The sequence below is a fragment of the Sus scrofa genome, chromosome 15, assembly GCF_000003025.6.
Source record: "Sus scrofa isolate TJ Tabasco breed Duroc chromosome 15, Sscrofa11.1, whole genome shotgun sequence".
NCBI classification, from domain to species: Eukaryota; Metazoa; Chordata; class Mammalia; order Artiodactyla; family Suidae; genus Sus; species Sus scrofa.
The window spans coordinates 54,262,227-54,283,580 of NC_010457.5; the positions used below are offsets into that span (position 1 = coordinate 54,262,227).

The 21,354-nt window shown below is 36.9% G+C and overlaps 1 protein-coding gene across 1 annotated transcript in view; it reads left to right on the plus strand.

Moving 5' to 3' along the window:
- The window catches only part of TEX15 (testis expressed 15, meiosis and synapsis associated), a 67,471-nt gene extending 52,088 nt beyond the window's left edge, over positions 1–15,383 (plus strand). The window contains 5 exon segments of the mRNA XM_005671810.3: positions 3–3,826; positions 6,178–6,236; positions 8,283–8,500; positions 8,503–9,555; positions 13,076–15,383. Of these exon segments, the coding sequence (XP_005671867.2) occupies positions 3–3,826; positions 6,178–6,236; positions 8,283–8,500; positions 8,503–9,555; positions 13,076–13,113 (5,192 nt within the window). The 3' untranslated portion in view covers positions 13,114–15,383.

Consider the following 21,354-nt stretch of genomic DNA (forward strand, 5'->3'; position numbering starts at 1 on the left):
TTTGTCAAAAAGAAAACATGATAAAGCTGAAGAGAAAAGAGTTTTGCGATTTGAAGTTAATGAATCATTAACTCATATATCAAAGCACAAATCTTATAAAACAAGCGGAGAGAAAATCGCAAAGTGCCTTTCTAAGAAAAATGTGTCTAGTGTCTCCAGAAGTCACACCACTATTCTCATGAGAGAGTTTTGTGATCAAGCATATCCTGAATCACAGTTAGCCCTGTGTTCCCCTTCCCAAAGTACAAGTCAGTTAGCTGATAGTGAGAGCACTGTGAGAAATCCCAGATCATCAGAACTTCAGCCCTTTTCTGGAAAAACTGAGTGTCTCTTTTCCTCAGACTGCCCAGATGAGAAACTAACTGAAAAAGAAAATCAAAGTGATACAAAGTTGTCTAACATGGGTAAATATGAAAATCTTGAAAACCATTCAGCATGTAGTAATATTAAGGATACAACAAAAGAAAATATTTCTGAGGCTAATGAAGTGATAAATAAAAGGAATTCACTGTCTCTAAATTGCATAAAAGAAAATAATGTAAGTTTTAGCATGAACAAAAATTATGATGCAACTTGTATAGGTCATACAAAGACGAAAACTCATATAGTTATTTCAGTCTTAGAATCAAGTGTGAAGCGCTTTTTTAATCTTGATATTTACAAACCAGATAACCTTATTTTATGTGATAAAAGAAATCTGGAAGTAAATTTTCCCATGGAAAGTTGGACAGCTCCTAATGAAAGGTCCAAATCAGGCATTACTACAGGAAATTTCCTTATGGACCCATTAAATCTGACTCTAATAACAAGCAGAAAGTGTAACAGTATTCCTCAGTTGTTATCAACCACCCTAGTGACAGACAGTGAGAAAGAATCTTCGAAATCTTACCTGGATAAACAGAGCACTTTTGCTGTAGATTCTTCAGCAGCATCTACCACTGCACCACACTGTCAGCAAAGATGTGGTGGAAAGGAGCTTCTAAACACAGAACAATGCTCTTCCAATAATTGCTCCCATATAGATGAGAATGAAACAAATGTTATTGACAGTTCTAAGTTGGATTTCACACCTGTATCTGAAGAAAGTAAAAGTTACGGGGAAAATATGATGAAGAAACTATCTTCCAGTGATAGTTCTCTGCTCTTAAAATATAACATGAAGGGTTCTTCTTCAAAAAAATGTATTGCCAAGAAAGACATTGAGGACAGAAAAATTGGGGAAGATAAACAAGCAGAAAAAACAGAATATTCAGTTCACAAAAATATGACTGAAGGATCAGCTGTTAAGATTGAGTACAAAAATCAAAAGAATAAGGTATTAGAAGATTCTTCTTACTTAATTGCGAAAACAATTAAAAATAACTTGACTGATTCTCATTTAAGCATTAAAAATGCTACTGAGGCAGTGTCTATGAATAACATGGTTTCCAATCAGCTCAAAAAAAGAGAGAAAGAGGAGGGAATTAAAGTTAGTCATGACTCTCAGTCTGACTCCACATTGCATCCAGAAATAGCCTGTCATTCCAAACCAGATGTTATAGGAATGAATCATATGCCTCTTTCACATGCCTACTCTGAAACCTTCAAGGCCTCTACTCCTCAGAGGAAGCCAACATCATACATGAATGAATTAAAAGAAAAACATTGTTCAGCTAATCGTTCAGCTCTGATAGCTAGGCTAGCTCAAATTTTGAGGAGGGCAGATGAAGCATCATCTTTGCAGATTCTACAGGAAGAAACTAAAGTTTGTCAAACTATTCTCCCTTTATTTGTCAAAGCTTTTGAAAGAAAACAAGAATGTTCATTTGAACAAATCTTGATTTCAAGAGACCTGTTGGTGGAACAAAACCTGTGGAATAATTGCAGACACAAATTAAAACCATGTGCCATTGACTCCTTGGTAGAACTCCAAATGATGATGGAAACCATTCAATTCATTGAAAACAAAAAAAGGCTCTTAGGAGGTGAACCGACATTCCGCAGCTTGCTTTGGTATGATGAGACATTGTACAGTGAGCTGCTTGGCAGACCACGTGGATTTCAACAACAGTCGAATTTCTATCCTGCTTTTCAAGGAAGATTAAAATATAATGCATTCTGTGAATTGCAGGACTATCATGATCAATTAATTGAACTGTTTGAAAAAACCAAAAGGGAAAACAATTTATACTATGCATTCTTGAAATACAAACGACAGATTAATGAATGTGAAGCAATTATGAAGCATTGTTCTGATTGCTTTGACTTTTCTCTTTCTGTTCCATTTGCCTGTGGAGTTAACTTTGGAGATAGTTTAGGAGACCTAGAAGCCATAAGAAAAACTACATTAAAACTGATCAGTATGTATGGGGACTCTCCTCTAATTAATTCCTATCCAGGAAAACAAGACCACCTATGGATTATCATAGAAATGATCTCCTCAAAAGTTAATTTTATCAAGAGCAGTGAAGCAGTAAGTATTAAAATATCTCTTTATGGTCTGGAACATATCTTTTTTGATGCAGCAAAAAGTCTCATTTGGAAAGAGAAGAGACAGTCTTTCTGCAAAAAATACTCAGGAAAGAAGAACAAAGAAATACTACTCAAAATGAATCAACATGCTTTTTCTAAGTTGCAGAAAATATATGATACGTTGTCTAAAGATTTAAGCAGTGAACAAATTTCCAGTATTGGGCTTGAGAAGAATACTATGATTGCTTCCAGAAAGTCAAATGCTCTAGTAAACAAAACAACAGTTAGCTCAAGGTTTAACAGTACTTTGCTTTCACATCCAGATATCTGTTGTATTAGTGAAATACTAGATCAAGCTGAATTTGCGGACTTAAAAAAATTACAGGAACTCACTTTGAGATGTACCAGTCACTTAGACATTTTAAAAAAATATTTTCAGTTGCTGCAAGAAGATAACGTAGATAATATTTTCATCACAGAAGATAATGTTTTGGACATGGTGAAAAACCACAGCCATGAAGCTGTAATTTTAAAACCTGCAGCCATTGAAATATATATTGAAATTGTCATGCTCTCAGAAACAGTTCATTTCCTTAAAAACTCAATGGCAAAGAAACTAGACAAACAGAGGTTTCGAGGTATGCTTTGGTTTGATTTGTCACTTCTTCCTGAACTGGTTCAATGCCAAGAAAAAATGTCGTCTTTCTCATTTCTTAAAAGTAATTCAACAGATTGCCTTTGGAAAGTGATAGAGACTGCTATTTCTGAACTTAACAAAGATCTGGATATTATTTACAAATATAATGAAGCTGTTAATTGCTCCTATGCTCTTCATTTGCTCTCAAGAGAACTTGAAGAACTTTCAGAAATAAAAAAACTTCTAAAGAAATCTAAGTATTCCATTTCCACATATGTTGACTTTGTGCCATGTATAGCATCCATAAATTATGGAAGCACTGTGACAGATTTAGAACACAACTACAATCAGTTTTCCACACTGCTCAAGAATATAATGGCTGCCCCTCGGAAGGATTTAGGGAAAATGGCCCATATTATGAAAGTCATGAAAACTATTGAACACATGAAGATGATATGTGTTAAAAATACTAAATTAACCATTTCCTTTATCCTATGCCAAATGCTACATAACAGAAAGAAGACTATTGAACCAAAGAGAGGGGAAAAAATGAATGCTCATGTAGAACCTAGGAAGAGTATCAAGTCTAGTACTTGTGTGAAGGTGTCCTCAATTTCAGAGTGCATAATGGATAACACTTCAAATTCCTCAAAAAAACGACCTATTACTCTAGAAAAATATGAGGATTCTCAGGAACAAGAGAAAAATACTACTGTTTCCAGTTGTAAAAAACAAAAGGTAACAAATGTTTTAAAACAAAACCTATGTAAGTGTTCTTTTTTTTTTTTTTGGCTTTTTGGCTTTTTGTCTTTTTGTCTTTTGCCATTTCTTGGGCCGCTTCCACAGCATATGGAGGTTCCCAGGCTAGGGGTTGAATCAGAGCTATAGCCACTGGCCTACGCCAGAGCCACAGCAACGCAGGATCCAAGCCGTGTCTGCAACCTACACCACAGCTCACAGCAACGCTGGATCCTTAACCCACTGAGCAAGGCCAGGGATCGAACCCACAACCTCATGGTTCTTAGTCAGATTGGTTAACCACTGAGCCATGACGACGAGAACTCCAGTAAGTGTTCTTTTTTGATAACAGTCTATATGCAAACAAGTACATAGTTTGCAGAACTGTAAAAAATTGAGAATCCTTTAAATATTGCCTTGCAAAATGAATTAAACTATTGGGTTAAATGATTCTTATTATTGGTATAGTTATATGAATGATTATTTATATGAGAGATACCTTGCAAATATCTACTTTTAAACTACACATTATTTTATTTAGGAAACATTTCTTGAAGGATGTGAATTTTAATAACATCTTAGGGAAAGTCCAGTATTATGAATGTGAGTTACGTGAGTGACCAGATAGTTTATTGAGTAGCTTTTGTATAACAAGACTATATTTAATGTTGCAAATATTAAAATTGACAGTAGAGTCTGTGTTCTTGACTGTTATCATCCATATAGAGAAATAGTACAGATATACAGATATTTTAAAATAGATTATAATGAATTAGAAGTCCTACATAAGTACCTTTTATTTAACAAGATTTATACAGCATTTATTAAATACTTGGCAGTATTCTAGGGATTGTACAAGCATTAACTTCTTGTTCTTCACAAAATGCTTATGGTGTAGGCACTATTGCTATTTTATTAAAAAGCATGGAGACTGAGTCATAGAAAGGTTAAATGGCTTTCCCAAGGTCACAGAGTTAGTAAATGAGAGAGCCCAGGTGTAAAACCAGGCAGGCTAGCTCCAGAATCCATAGTAACAATTGCCCCTACTCTACCCTCAGAGACTTCTCTTGAAATTTTTTGAGAATTTCTCAGTTCAGAGGTAAAGAGACACCTATGTGCAAAATGAAAAGTTGGATTCTTTCTCAGCTTTATTCTAATTATAGTTGTTAGTTAAACTAGTTCCAGAGACTAAAACACAAATCATTTATTGCACTGTTTGTGGGAAAATGCTTAATAAACAACCAGTTTGTAAAACATACTTCCAAAACATAGAACGCAATTGTAAAATGAGAGTGATACTTAAAAGGTGTTATATATTGAGAAGAAAAGAAAAATTTTAAAAGAAGTTTATTGATTTTATAAAAAAAATAAATAAATGAAATCTTTGCCTTAAAGGAAAAAACGTTATCATATGAAGATAAAAATGAAGAAGGTGTCTAAACTTTGGAAAATATGAGCAAGGCCTATTGACATTATTTGGGAAACGAGTTTAAAATTAAGTCTGAAACAAAAAAATTAACTTAGTGAACAGAAGTAACCTATGATTGGAGAATATTGTTTCAGGTAATAGAATGTCTTAAATATAGGCCTGAGGAGTTTGAACTTTGTTCTGTACATATAGAAGGGTAGTATCCTGTGAACTATCTCTTTTCATTGGTTTTTTAAGTAGAAATTTTGAGTATAGTTAGAAGTAGTAAATCATCCCAAGCCTAGAAAAAGTGCTGTTTTGCAGAATAAGAAAGGAAAATCTGTGTTTGATGAACATTACTTACAATGGGGCTCAGTGACTGGTTTACTAAAAAGAATATAAAAGAGGGAGCAGTCATAAAGTAGACTTGTTATGGGTAAAAAGCATATTGCAAATTGCTTTTTTAAAAATCTTCTCCAGGGAGTTCCTGTTATGGTTCAGTGGAATTGAATCCGACTGATATCCATAAGGATGTGGGTTCGATCCCTGGCCTCTCTCAGTGGGTTGGGGATCTGGCGTTGCCATGAGCTGTGGTGTAGGTTGCAGACATGGCTCAGATCCCAAGTTACTGTGGCTGTGGTGTAGGCTGGCAGCTGTAGCTCCCATTCAACCCTTACCCTGGAAACTTCTATAAGCTATGGGTTTGGCCCCTAAGAAACAAAAAATAAAACTAAATAAAATGCTTCTCCAAACATTTATGAATTATGGTAAGTCCAGTAGAGTCACTGATTTTTGAAGGAAAGGATCATTAATGAATATAGTTTCAAACAGTGCATTTTAGATAATGTCTGAACAAGCAATTGCAAATGTCTGATAATTAAAATAATGTATTTTACTTTAAACCATTAACAATGTAGGCTTTCTTTGTACCTTTTAAATATAGGTTAACATGAAAGATGTCACAAAAATCAACAGAGGAAAGGCAACATTCAAGCATCCAAGGTAGGAGTTGCTATCAACTCTATCTGAAGAAAAACTAAGCAAAATTGATCACATATTAAGAAACAACTAAAACATTTATTTATATACCTCTATTGGATTATACATGTAACTTTAGGCGACAAGAGTGAGCTAAGGAGAGAGAAAAAGATTGTTTCAGATTATACCATGTTTTAGATAAAGCCTAAGGAGAAAGTTTGAGTTTCATCCCGTAAGTATTAAAAGGTAATGTCCTGTGAAATGTGTTTTTGCGGTGATTTAAAGAGTAAGGATATTTTTAAGAATAGTTAGTAGTAAATCACCCAGGGCTTAGAAAAGAGTGATGCTTAAAAATAAAACTCCTATTTGACAGACATTACTTTATGAATTGATGGGGCTTAGCTGACTGGTTTACTAAAAAGGGCAGAGAATGGAGCAAGTGATTAAATTGAGTTTTTTAAACTTGTGGATTTTACAGACCTGCCAAATTTCAAGATTGATTAAAAATATATAAATTGACAAGTTATATTACTAAGTGGGAATTTAGTCAGATATACACATATTAAGTATACAACTCTTTCATGAAAGGATGTTTTAATAGCACCATGTAGAAAGAACATGATTTCAAAATAAAGGGTGGTTCTTTAAACTGAATTAGTTATTTTTATTAAAAACCCACTACATTGTTTATATTTTTCTCGTTTTGATGTGGCTCCACTGGACTGGATAACCATGTCTTACTTCATTCAACTCTAAGATTTTCAGTTTATGACAAGCTTCATTTTTTACCATGTTTATTTCCATTCTTTGAAGGAAAATGAATTAAAAAATATATAAGCACTGTCATTTCTGTCTTAGTTGGTTTTGCTTCTCTAAATGCAATCTTTTATTACTACATTTCTAGTGCGTTTTTCCTGACACAGAAGACTCTGTGAATAATTGTTGTAGTGCCATAAAGATGAATAGACTACCAGAAGCATAACATAAACCAGTTCTGTAATCATCTTAGTTTTGTAACCAAGTATAGGTAGTATTTGCTACTCAAAGAATGAAACTCTGCCTCACTGAGCAGGAAAATGAATTCTAACATTAAGTTGACATAGCATACCATCTTCACAGAAGAATTTCCTCTAAGAGAATGCGTAAAAGGACAGACCATACCAGCGGCAGTCAGTCTATAAAATTGAGACATCACTGAAACATCACTGGAAATGTGATAAAGTCAAAGTTATACTTTCTGAAAACTCTGTCAAAGTATTATATCAGGTAGAATGACAGTGTAGGTTTGTCATTTAAGACCTTTTAAGGAGGCTAGATTAAGTAAAATAAGGAGCCTTTAGTGTCATGAATGGGGCATACGTATTCGAGGCCAAAGATTAATTTCTCTTCATTGTGGAGGAGTGGTTACTTTTTTCAACGTGTTCTTTTCCCCATGTAATTTGAAGAATTTGATGGGACGCTAAAAAATAGAATTACCCTGGGGACTTGTATTAACTCTCTGACTATAGGCATTCCATAATGAATGCTTCCTTCAACCTGATTGAGACTGTCTAAATTTAGATAGGAGTGCCAGGGATATTAAATTGGCAAGAAATTTGGGAAGTCTGCTTTTCTTTTTCTTGACCCTGAACAGACAGTATATATCAGTATTTTGTGACAAGATGATCTTTTGGGAGATCGCAGCTGCTGGTTTCACCGTCTTTACATGGCCATTTACAAGTAAAGAAAATTGTCAATAGGTTGGAGGTATATTGATTAGAAAAAATTGAAATCAGGAAATGTCCAAAGTGTAAAATAATTTATTACAATATTGGTAGCCCTCTGTTATTTCATATGTGTTAGAAATATATTTGAAATGTGGAATATATCACCTTCAGCAGGAAAAATGTGTAAATTCCAACCAAGGCAGTACACCTGGGGAAATGTGTTCCTTTTATAGTACCCATACAAAGAGGAAAATGTGAATCTTAAGAGTTCTTATCCTGAAAAAAATTTTCAAATATATATATATTAAAATTTTGTGACTCTGTATATTTAAAGTTGTTTTTATGTATGTGTTACACTTAATAGGACTACAAGATCTCATCCCAAAAGTGAAAATGAAATAGGACCAGGTTCATCTGACAGTCTGAGAAACCATGTCTCTCCAAAGAAAGTTGAAATTCAGAGATCACTACCTGGCTCACTTTTACCATTAAAGAACCTAAAAGACACTTGCACATTGAAGTCAGAGGGTAAAACAGGTTTAACCAGTATTTCATCTACTACTTCAGAAGATTTCACTGGACAACAGAAGACTTAAATAGTATGAAGAAAAGAAATGTAAATGTTAGTGCTGCTGAAACAAAAAGTGATAAGAAAGATTGTTCTCCTTTGGCAATTTCTGACCAAAAAAGTGTAGATGGCACATTTTCAAAAGACTCTGAGACACCTTCACAGAAATTCAAGAATTCCCCAGATCCTGCAGAGAAATCCTGTTCCTCAGACCTAAAACCAGGAGCTGATGCTACTCTCCTGCCTGATGGACCATCAGTGCTCGCAAAGCCTATTTTCCATTTTGTAAAGGATATCCATGCCAATTTAGAAATAAATGTCACTGACTTTGAACTTCAAGATAATGAAATGTTAAACTCAACTATTAAAAATTCTACATGCGCCAGTTCTCCAGAACCCACACTTACTCAGAACAAAATTCCAGTTCCGCAAGTAAATAAAACACAACTTGCAAAAACTGAGTCAAAAGAAAAATATATGAAGGATACATGGAATCCCAATACTCTAGCTGTTGAAACATTTGAGAACATGACCCTTAATGTGGATCAGACAGTAGACTACTCTTTTTCTGAACCACAGATACAGAAAAGTGAAAATTCAAACGTCTTAACCCAGAATGCTTCCACATATTGGAATGAACATCCCCAGTCTGCGTGTACTCCAGTATATCATTCTTCTGAGCACTCGTTTGGAACCTCATATCCTTACTATGCTTGGTATGTTTATCATTACAGCAGCAGCAGCAATGGCAGTTCCATTACCCAGACTTACCAGGGGATAACATCATATGGAGCACAGCCACCTCCTCCTGGGATGTTGACTGCAATTGCAAGTACCGTAGAGAATACATATTCTAATATTTTGTACTCTCAATATTTCAGTTACTGTGCTGGGGAACCACAAGCAAATGACTTTGTGCCAGTGAATGGCTATTTTCATTCTCAAATGCCTGTTTACAGTTGTCAGCAGCCAGTTTTTTCACAGTATGTTTCCCATCAGCCAGTACCACAAACGGCATATCCTTACTCTCCTGATTCTGGTGTGCTTCCGGAAGTTCCTTGGGCTTATGGTGAGTTTCACAAGTTTTAATGCTTGCTTCATAGAGTTTTCACTTTTATCTGCGTACATTTATGTAAGTGGAATTTACAACAAATGAAGATATATAGCTTGTTTTTCCATGCAGACTTGTAGAATTATTTAAATATCAGACAGAGTTGAATTATGTTGTCAGTGGATGTAGGTGTCAAAGATTGGGGAAAAAAAAGAATTGGTAATATCAGTAATATGTCCTTCAGTAATCAACTTCAAGGAAAAATAGTTAAGTAAATTATAGATAATGAAATAGGAAGCAACCATTAAACAGGTTATAAAAGTTTTTAATGACAGTTTTGAAACTTTATCATATAAATTTACCTTTGTAAAAAAAAATAAATTCATAGAAAACTAAATAAAATAACCCTTCAGCCTGTCACACTCTGAGTAATAAAATTTGGGGTGTATAGAGACTGTTGTTCTTTATTTTCTAGATTTCCTATTGGGGACATACATTTTTTGATGAATGGGGAAAATAGAGTAAAAAAAATCAGGTGGAAAAAACCTTAAATCAGATAAAGCAACCTTTCTCTTGGTATTTTAATGTTGTATCTTGGCATAAGTGAATAGAGTTAATTGAAACGTGTTGATAGGAGTTCCAATTGTAGCTCAGCGGTTAACGAACCCAACTAGGATCCATGATGACGCAGGTTCAATCCCTGGCCTCTCTTAGTGGATTAAGAATCTGGCGTTTCTGTGAACCCTGGTGTAGGTCACAGACGCAGCTCAGATCTGGCATTGCTTGTGACCATGGTGTAGGCCAGCAGCTATAGCTCTGATTGGACCCCTAGACTGGAAACTTCCATATGCTGCAAGTGCAGCCCCCCCCCAAAAAAAACTTCATAGTTTGCTGCTGGACCTTTACATTTTTTCTGTTCAGGAGTTCCCATTGCGGCTCGGAGTAAGGAGCCTGACTAGTATTCATGAGGATGTATGTTTGATCCCTGGCTCTGCTTAGTGGATTAAGATTCTGGCATTGCCATGAGCTGCAGTGTAGGTCACAGATGTGGCTTGGACCCCAAGTTGCTGCGGCTATGGTATAGGCCAACAACTGCATCTCTGACTGGATCCCTAGCCTAGGAACTTCCATGTGCGGCCCTAACAAAAATAAATAATAAATTAATAAATAAATAAATTTTTTCTCTTCAACACAAAATATCATGTTTAGAGTATAGATTTTTAATTAAATTGGAATGTATCTTTACCATAGTTAAAGCAACATTTTAAAACTATTATTAATAATTCTGCAAAACCTGTAATTATCCTCTCAAAAAACATCATAGTCTTGGAGTTCCTTTTGTGGTGCAGCAGAAATGAATCTGACTAGGAACCATGAGGTTGTGGGTTCAATCCCTGACCTCGATAAGTGGGTTAAGGATCTGGCGTTGCAGTGAGCTGTGGGGTAGATTGCAGAGGCAGCCCGGATCTGATGTGGCTGTGGCTGTGGCTGGCAGCTGTAGCTCCAACTGGACCCCTAGCCTGGGAACCTCCATATGCCGTGGGTGCAGCCCTAAAAAGATTTAAAAAATATATCATAGTCTTGTAAGTTGTTTGTGTCTATGGATTGTGATTAAATAAGGTGAAAAATACCACTTGCAAATTAGGCCAAAAATATTTTTCAAGCTTTGATTTGGCTTTTTACCTCAATTTGGTGTTAACTAAGCCATAAAAGGAGGAAAAAGATCTGTTAAAACCAACAAAGGTTTTGTATTTGTTAAAACATTTAGAGAGTTCAATAAACATGAGCTGAATTGTATTTTTTTTTAATTGTGGGAATTCCCTGGAGGCTCAGTGGGTTAAGGCTCTGGTGTTGTCACCGCTGTGGCTCGGGTCACTGCTGTGGCACAGGTTTAATGCCTAGCCCCAGAACCTGCAGCATGTAGCGGGCATAGCCAAAAACAAAAACAAAAAATGTTGTTTCTCCATCCTGGATTCTCTTAGAAGCTAATAAGTAGAAAAAATTAATTGAATTTGTTTATTCATTCGTCTGAATTGAACAATAAGCAGCCTGTTAGCATAATTCTGTTTCTAAGAACTTCATCACAGCAGCACCTCTAATTGGAGTTACCACTAGTGCCCTGTAACCTATAGGGTAAATTCAGATACTTTACCTTGGAATGCAGCAGGGCCCTTGGCAGCCCAACATATTCAGCTTCATCTCCCACCACTTCCACCTCTGTATTCAAGCCACGTTCAACTTCTTACTGTTCTCCCATGGGATAATTCCTCTTTTACCTCTTGTACAAGAATACTTTTTGTTTGCATTTGTGTTGTTGTCATTGTTTTTGTATCCTCTCCTTCCTTTCCTGCTTCTCAGCAAATGAATTTAAACAGGACTAGAAAATATTCACCTAAATCAGAACCTGAAGGAAAACTATAAGGAAGGAAAGAAAGAAGCAGGCGTGGGGGTGGGGGTTGGGGATATAACTTTTTTTTCTTTTTTGGCCTCTTTTCTAGGGCTACACTTTCGGCATATGGAGGTTCCCAGGCTAGGGGTCAAATTGGAGCTGTGGCCACTGGCATATGCTACAGCCACAGCAATGCCAGATCGAGCTTCATCTGTGACCTACACCACAGTTTATGGCAACGCCGGATTCTTAATCTACTGAGTGAGGCCAGAGATCGAATCTGTGTCCTCATGGATACCGTCAGATTCGTTTCCGCTGAGCCATGACGGGAACTCCGCTGCTTTTTCCTTTTTGATTCATTTGATACATTGCTGTTGCTGCTTTAGTGATAAACCCACCAAGCATAGTAGATGCAGCAAACCTCTGAATTGAAGTAAACATTTTAATTTTTGAAATAGAAAATCTTGAATGTAACTGTTTCGTAAAGATACTCATAGTTTGAGCTTTCTTGCGTTCTTAATAATTAAGCTGTTTGTGATGCCGAGGAAGCTATCTCTGGAATCAAGTCCAGCTTTGATTCTTTAAAATGTTGTCAGTCCTTGGTTGTATTAATCAAGTGAAAGGAAAAGGAAAAGAAACAATCACCTACTTATTATAGTATCCAAAAGTAACTCTAGAACAATTTGGAAGCAATAAGCACATCTTTTAGTTTTAATGAGTACAAATAATCCTCACACTCACAAGGAATTACATCCTCTGAAGATGTGAAAATCTGTATGACCCACTTCCTGCTGTGGTGTTCGGGATGTTTATGTTCAACATCGTAATCGAAACTTAAGGAAGGGCTGGGAGAGCCCTGTGCTGGGGCCGTATTACATCTTTTATTTTATTTAATTGTCATGTTGCCTGAGAGAGATGCAGATGTATTATTGCTCTTTTACAGATGAGGAAACTATTCCTTGGCAAGCTTTAAATACTGTAACTTTCTCAGGATCTCAGGACCAGTGCAGAGCAGATGTGCATTTGATGTGCTTTTGAACTCTGATCTCCTTGGCTCTAACTTACCTGGGTTCTTTCCACTATCCTATTATATACTATTCTTCTGCATCATTAACTCATCTGAAATTTTTATGCTTTTTTTTCTTCTAGTTCCATGGCAACAAGAACCCTTTCAGCGAGGACATTGAAAATGGTCTTCTATCTACTGAAATAAAGGAGATTTAACAAGTTTTTCCAAGTGTTTTTTACTTACATATTTTTTTAACTTTTAAAAATATATGTAAATGTGGTAGGAAATACAAACCTTATGGCCCTAGGTCAAATGTTTAAATGCAACAGTGTATCATACAATGCAATAGGAATCACTTCGTGACATCTAAAATGCCAAAATAATTTCCATGCAATTATTTCGGTGAACTCTTTTCTAGGCTATTTTCAGTGCCCACCTAGCCTTCAGAAACATTAACAATATTGTGAAATTTATTTTTTGAAATGTTGCTGTCACAGCTATTACAGTTATGTAAAGATTTTCTTTTCGGAGTTCCCGTCATGGTGAAGCAGAAACGAATCCGACTAGGAACCATGAGGTTGCGGGTTCGATCCCTCGTCTCGCTCAGTGGGTTGAGGATCCGGCCTTGCCATGAGCTGTGGTGTAGGTTGCAGATGTGGCTCAGATCTGCCATTGCTGGGGCTGTGGTGTAGGCCAGTGGCTACAGCTCCGATTCGACCCCTAGCCTGGGAACCTCCATATGCCGAGGGTGCGGCCCTAAATAGACAAAAAGACAAAACAAAAAAACTCAAAGATTTTCTTTAGGATTATTCTAATGGAATAAGGAGAGTAAATGTAACAGCTAATATGATTAAAGATAAGCAATAGAAGAAAAATCTTTAAAACAAGGCTGTTATTTCTGATCTTTTTTGATACATTGTTTATGATAGCGTTGTACCATTCAACTTATTTAAAGTAGGATTTTTTTAAAATTTGGATTGGTCATTAGATCAATAATTTTATAATTCTTAACACTTTATGTAATTTACAGTTCTGTTCTGTGTCTAATGAGACAAATACCTTTAAAATCAGTATTTTCTAATTTTTACTTGCAAAAGATACTTTAGTAGAGAGCTGGGTTTGCATATTTTCAGTGTTTGTCCTTGAGTAGAGATTTTTAAAATTTTGAAGCAGTTTTAGTTCATTATATTGAAGTTAAAGCACATTTAACACCTTTTTTCATAAAAGCCTTTTCTACAAGATTGTATCTTTTGTATTTGTATTTTACAGTGTCAACTGTTCTTTTGATAATTTCATAGCAAATAATAGAGAATAATGTCTTTAGCTTATGCCATTAGTTTAGTCATATTTCAGTAATTTAAATAATGCATCACAAATACATGTTTTTTGAATGCTGTCATCATAGTTCTTTTTTTTTTCGACATTCTGCAGAAGTTAAAACTGTCTTAGTAATAATCAGCATTGAGCAACAGGGCTGTAGTGTATAACCATAGTCTTCAGCAGCCTCACTGCCCACCAGCAAACTTTGCCAGTTTGTGTGAGATCCAAGTGAGACCCATCAGAGCTGGGTAGACTTTTCCTAAGTGCTTGTGTCCCTAAAATGTGACAAGAGGCTTGGCACTGGCTAACTCTAAACTCTACCTAGCAAAGTGTCAGTTTGTGTTAGCAAACTATTTCTGACATCTTGTACAGGCATCCAAAAAAAAGAGTGTGATTCAGCCAAATATACTCTAAAGTAGCTAATTTTTCAACTTAGAAAAACACTGAGATCCCCCAGGATAAGCCTTTTTAGTCACCTATTTTAACCAAATAGGATGGAATTCAGAGTACTTTAGGGTTCTTCTCTAACATTTTAAAAGGGGAAGTCAAGCAAGGAACTGCAACTGAAATAAATAGGGATTAGAAAAAAATACTATAGAGTTAAAGCAGTATCAAAATAATGTGTATTTTTTTCTGTCCAAATAGTTTTATTTGGGAATATTCTGTAAAAATCAGAACTCCTGAACAGGTATTAAAGCAGAAATATTAACTGTCATTTAAAGAATGACTTTGCCTCAGCCATTTGTTTTATGTTCGGTTATAGAAAGATGTTACATACTTATTGTTAAAAATGTTTCTATTAGGTAAACCAAAAGTTAAATATTCTAATTAAGGATGCTTTCTTTAAACAACTCAGATTCTGTTGATATTGTTTTTGTAATATTTTTATTTCATGAGTTTTAATTTCTCAAAAAAATAATGAAAAAAACTTATATAAATATTTAGTTACATTTTTAAATCTGCACTTTGAAAAAGAATGGGAAAATGGAGTATTTTCCCCTCAAGTATATGTTTTGGTTCTTAAAATAAAAGAGCAAATTAAAATTTGAGCAAACATAAAAAAGCCTTGCTTGTTTGTCAATATTACTGTTTTGGAACATGAAGAACTATCTGAATAAACTGAATTCTTCCTAGTCCTTCTAGTTTCTTTTTTGTTTGACTAATGAGCAAGTATATGGATAGTCCTTAGTTTATACATACATTCATAACAAGAAGAAGAGCCCATAAAGAACAGACTGAATTAGATGACTAGATAAATTGCTGGAGCACACCTTCCACTCCAGCAGCATCTCCTTCCTCCCAGTCCCCTGATTCTGACAGATTTCTTTCCTGACTGGAGTTTCACCGGTCAAAGGCCCTACCCTTGGGCAGTTCTCATTCTAGTCAAGATGTTATCAGACATCCCACTGCATCCTGTTCCAAAATCTGTACTCAGAAATGTTGATAGAAAAGTTGCTTTTAATTAGACTGGGAAGATGGACTCAAAAACTATCTCTGAAGATTCTGCTTGGCTATGAAAGCTATTAAGGGGAAAAAGGGAAGTGATGTCAGTTAATCATTGAGATAGGTCAGAGTCGTCGCCATCCTCCTTGTGCAGCCTTGTGTGCAAGCTGTTGACTTCATCTTTCCTTAGATTCTATCTGTTCACACAGTTTGTTCACGGATCTGTTTAAGGGGAAAATAGGGAAGAGATCCGTTCATTACTTATTCTTCATTTCTACTTTTTTGACCTGTGGAAAGAACCAGCAGATTAGAGAAGGCATTGTGTGATCAAAAGATTTGAAAGGTGTGCTAGGGCCGGAGATGAGTAGAGCATGGGGATATATGGTTTAAGGTTGGTGACAAGACAGAGGAGTTCCCCTGCAGAGAGCTCTTGCCTGCAAAGATCATTCTTCCTGCCAAAAGCTGCTTACAAAGAGAAACAAGTAATAAATATGTAAGTAATCTGTTTCACATTGCGAGAGGTGACATACACAAAACAAGGTGATGGAGTAGAGAATAACTGGATGATCCATGAACAGAGATGTTTGGGGGGACTCTTTGAGGAGATAATCAAACTAACTTTCATATTCATATATTTTAACTATATGACTCTGCCTTCAGTTAATGCACAGAATGGAAAAGTGCCTCTAAAACTTGAATTCTGAATATAGCTGAATATAAGGCTATGAGAAAATTCCTCAAAAGTTTTTTGGTAAACTTAAAACCATAAACTTTTAGAGATAGAAATGAAGTATTTAAGTGTCATTGTATGTTATGTAAAAGTACTTTAAATGCTTTTTTCAACTCATAGAATAGTTTTCATTCAGTGTGTTCTCACGCATCTTTGACATCATTGGAGCTTTTTTGAGCCTTATGACAGTTTTCCAGAGCATGTCATCCTCAATTCTAAATTGTTTGAGACACATGCTTTTTATTTCTTTTTATTTTTTTAATTAGTCAATGAATTTATTACATTTGTAGTTGTACAATGATCATCACAATCCAATTTTATAGGATTTTCATCCCACAACCCCAGCGCATCTCCCTGCCCCCAAACTGTCTTCTTTGGAGACGAAAAGTTTTTCAAAGTCTGTGGTCAGTATCTGTTCTGCAAAGAGAGACATGCTTTTTAAACTTGTATACATGTCCAAAACTACTTTGGTTGAAGTCATTTCAAGCTAACTTCATCCTCCATGAAGACTATCTTTTAAAGTGATGGCTTAGGAGTTCCCATCATGGCCTGGTGGGTCATAGTCTGTGAGGATGTGGGTTTGTGTTTGAGTTTCTGTTTTGTCTCAGTCGGTTAAGAACCCAGCTAGTGGGGAGTTCCCACTGTGGCTCAGTGGTTAATGAATCCAACTAGGAACCATGAGGTTGCGGGTTCAGTCCCTGCCCTTGCTCAGTGGGTTAATGGTGCGGCGTTGCCGTGAGCTGTGGTGTAGTTGCAGACGCAACTCAGATCCTGCGTTGCTGTGGCTCTGGCATAGGCCGGTGGCTACAGCTTCAATTCAATCCCTAGCCTGGGAACCTCCATGTGCCGAGGGAAGCAGCCCTAGAAAAGGCAAAAAGACAAAAAGCAAACAAACAACAACAACAACAACAAAAAGAACCCAACTAGTATCCATGAGGTGTTGGTTTGATCCCTGGCCCCACTCAATGGGTTAAGGATCCAGGGTTGCAGTGAGCTGTGGTGTAGGTCGTAGATGTGGCTTGGACTGAAGATGCTGTGGCTATGGTGTAGGTGGCTGCTGCAGCTCTGTTCAACCCCTAGCCTGGGAACTTCCATATGCCATAGGTGTAACCCTAGAAATAAAAAATAATTTTAAAAAAATTCAATGGCTTAAGTCCTCAAAATAGAGTAAGGTTCTATATTCTTATTTTTCTTTTCTTTTTGCCTTTTATGGCCACATTCAAGGCATGTGGAAATCACAGGCTAGGGGTCGAATCAGAGCTACAGCTGCCAGCCTACACCACAGCCACAGCAACTCAGGATCCGAGCCATGTCTGCAGCCTACACCACAAATCATTGCAACGCTGGATCCTTCACCCACTGAGCAAGGCTAGAGATAGAACCGGCATCCTCATGGATAGTAGTCAGGTTCGTTTCCACTGAGCTACAACAGGAACTCCCCACATTCTTTTCTTTTTTTTTTTTTTTGTTTTTTTTTTTTTTTTTTTTTTTTTTTTTTTTTTGCTGTTTTTTGGGCCGATCCCTCGGCATATGGAGATTCCCAGGCTAGGGGTCTCATCGGAGCCGTAGCCACCAGCCTACACCAGAGCCACAGCAACGCATGATCCGAGCCGAGTCTGCAACCTACACCACAGCTCATGGCAACGCCGGATCGTTAACCCACAGAGCAAGGCCAGGGACTGAACCCGCAACCTCATGGTTCCTAGTCGGATTCGTTAACCACTGCGCCAGAACGGGAACTCCCCCATATTCTTTTCAATGGGAGTAATTTTAGAAGAAAAATTAACTTATATTCAGGTAGATGTATTTTAAAGCTATTAAATCTTTTTTTACAGGCATAGATTGATTTCAATGCATACCATATTGATAGTGCTTTGAGTACCATGTTAAAGTCCCAGTTATCCCTTCAGTTTGAAAAAAAGGATTGTGCAAGAAGAAAATTAAATTATTATTACAAGACAAGCGTTCTTTAAATCAGATCAATTGAGGAGTTCCTGCTGTTGCCCAACAGAATTGGCAGTGTCTCTGCAGTGCCAGGACACAGGTTCCCAACCAACCCAGCACACTGTGTTAAGAGATCCTGCAGCCTAGGTCAAAACTGTTGCTCTGATCCCTGGCTCAGGAACTCCATATGCAACAGAGCAGCAAAGAAAAAAAGAAAAAAGTTAGACTTGTTGAATACAATTCTAAGCAATGACTGCAAATTCTTAACTATTACTGCTAATGAAAAGAAACAGAAGGTGGAGTTCCCATTGTGGTGCAGCGGAAATGAATCCAACTAGGAACCATGAAGTTTTGGGTTCCATCCATGGCCATACTCAGCTGGTTACTTTTATCCAGTGCTTCTGTTTGATTTCACTGCAACACTATCTTTATCATAAAGAATACAGGTCAGGAGCAACTAAGAAATACTCTGGGAGTGGAGAAATATGCAGAGGTTCCGTGCCCTCTCTCCCTGTAGGATCCAGGCACCTCACTCACCCAGCACATTGATATGTTCACCACCTTGGAAGCTCCACAGAGCTTGGGTGACCAGAGTTTTTATTGGGGTTTCATTACATAAGCACGTGTTACTAAATCTTTGGTGGCATGGATGAGTTCGATGTCCAGCCCTGTCCCCTCCCCTGAGGTCAGGCTGGCCCACAGTTGGCTGACTGGTCATGAGGTTGGCCTTTGAGGTGACCAGCCCCGATCCTGAAACTCTCTAGGAACCCATGATTTTAAAATTGGAAAAAAAAAATGTGCCAGAAAATTTTAAAAAGCCAGAAATGGACAAATAATATTATTATGGGCCTATGACAGATTTAGTGGATTTAATTAAGGCTACAGAAAAAAAAATGACAATATATAAAAACAGTTAAGCACAGAGTAACTTCTGTTGTTCTAGCATTTCAGTGTTATGATCAATGCATTCATGCACAGAATCGTGGAACAGTGTCAGGTGATTTCATCTCAGTATCCCTTGACTCAGATTGTTGCCGAATACTCTTTTCAAATGTGTGTTTTTGTTTTTTACCTGTTTCCCCAGAAGCAGCTCTCAGAATCAGAATCTCAAGCAAAGCATCTTTTGCTTCTGCCAATATTTAATATATTTATTTCCTGTATTTAATTCTTATCCATGATATCTTGCTTTACGATGCTCACAGTTGTAATCAGAATCCCCACATTATTCTCTTCCACTTTGGTTACCACTTTTTGGTTACTTGTATCCAGTGCTTCTGTTTGGTTTTTTTCAAGGTACTTCCAGTTTCCCATTTCCAAGAACTTAGCTTTCAGATTTTGACTCAAGCCTAATTTATGGGGGTGTGAGCCTGTGGCATGTGGAAGTTTCAGGGTCAGGGATCGAACTTCCACCACAGCACAGAGCCACAGCAGTGACGATGCCAGATCCTTAACCTGCTGCCCCACCAGGCAACTCCTCAAGCCTAATTTTTAAATAATAATTTTATTATTTTTAATTGAATAATAACCCATCCGGTTCTTGACATTTACTACCTATCTTGCCAGACCACATGAATAAACGCACCAAGGTGTTTCATTTTTGGTTTTGTTTAGTTTTACAAACCTTTATTGAAAAGGCTACAGTACAAAATTTGAATTGCCACTGCAGTAGCAATCTTAATTACTCATTGGATTTTTCACCTTAATTTCCTTGAATAGTCAGGTGAGAACACATGGGTATGTGAGCTTTGAGTAGATAAACTTGTGTGTTTGTGACACACCCTTCTTTGCTTACCCAACGACCATTATCCATAGTCACTAATGCATTTCTTTGCTGTTAACCTCTTCTGAAGTTTACTGTAAATAACATATAAATGTGTATGCTATTATAGGGAATGACAATTATTGTTTAATGGGTACCGAGTTTCTTTTGAATGAAAAAGTTCTGGACGTGATAATGGTGAGGGTTGTTCATCATTGTGAATGTTCCTAATGCTATCGAATTGTATGTTTTAAAATGGTTTAAAAAGGAGTTCCAAGCAAAAAAAAAAAAAAAAAAAAAAAGGAGTTCCAATTGTGGCTCAGTGGCTAGCGAACCCAACTGGTGTCCATGAAGACTCGGGTTTGATCCCTGGCCTTGCATAGTGGGTTGGGGATCTGTCGTTCCCTCAAGCTGTGGTGTAGGTCACAGTAGCAGCTGGGATCCAGCATTGCTGTGGCTGCGTTGTAGGCCAGCAGCTACAGCTCTGATTCAAACTCTAGCCTGGGAACCTCCCTATACCTCTGGTGCAGCCCTAAAAAGACAAAAGACAAAAAATAAATAAATGGTTAAAATTGTAAATTGTATATTTTACCACAATACAACCCCCCAATTGCATTTCAAGGAGATTTTAAGACAAAAAAAAAAAAAAAAGGAGGTCCCGTCCGTGGTGCAGTGGTTAATGAATCCGACTAGAAACCATGAGGTTGCGGGTTCGGTCCCTGCCCTTGCTCAGCGGGTTAACGATCCGGCGTTGCCATGAGCTGTGGTGTAGGTTGCAGACGTGGCTCGGATCCTGTGTTGCTGTGGCTCTGGCATAGGCCGGTGGCTGCGGCTCCGATTGGACCCCTAGCCTGGGAACCTCCATATGCCACGGGAGCGGCCCAAGAAATAACAAAAAGACAAAAAACAAACAAAAAAAAAAAAAAAGGAGATTTTAGTAGAAAATTTGCAGTAAATTCTATAGGTCATTTATATATGTAATTTATATATTTCTATAAATATATATATAATTTGTATATAAAGTACATAAAATATCTGTGTAATCTTGGGGTAGAAGAGCATTTTTAAACAGCCTTAAGCAAAATTATTGACAGGATTGTGGGCAGAGTATAACAGGGAGGTTGGAGACCACAGGCTGTGTACCTGGCTTCATTTCCAAACTCCAAATGAATGACTTTGGGCCAGTCACTCATTTTTTTCTTCATATCCTCATTTAATTAATT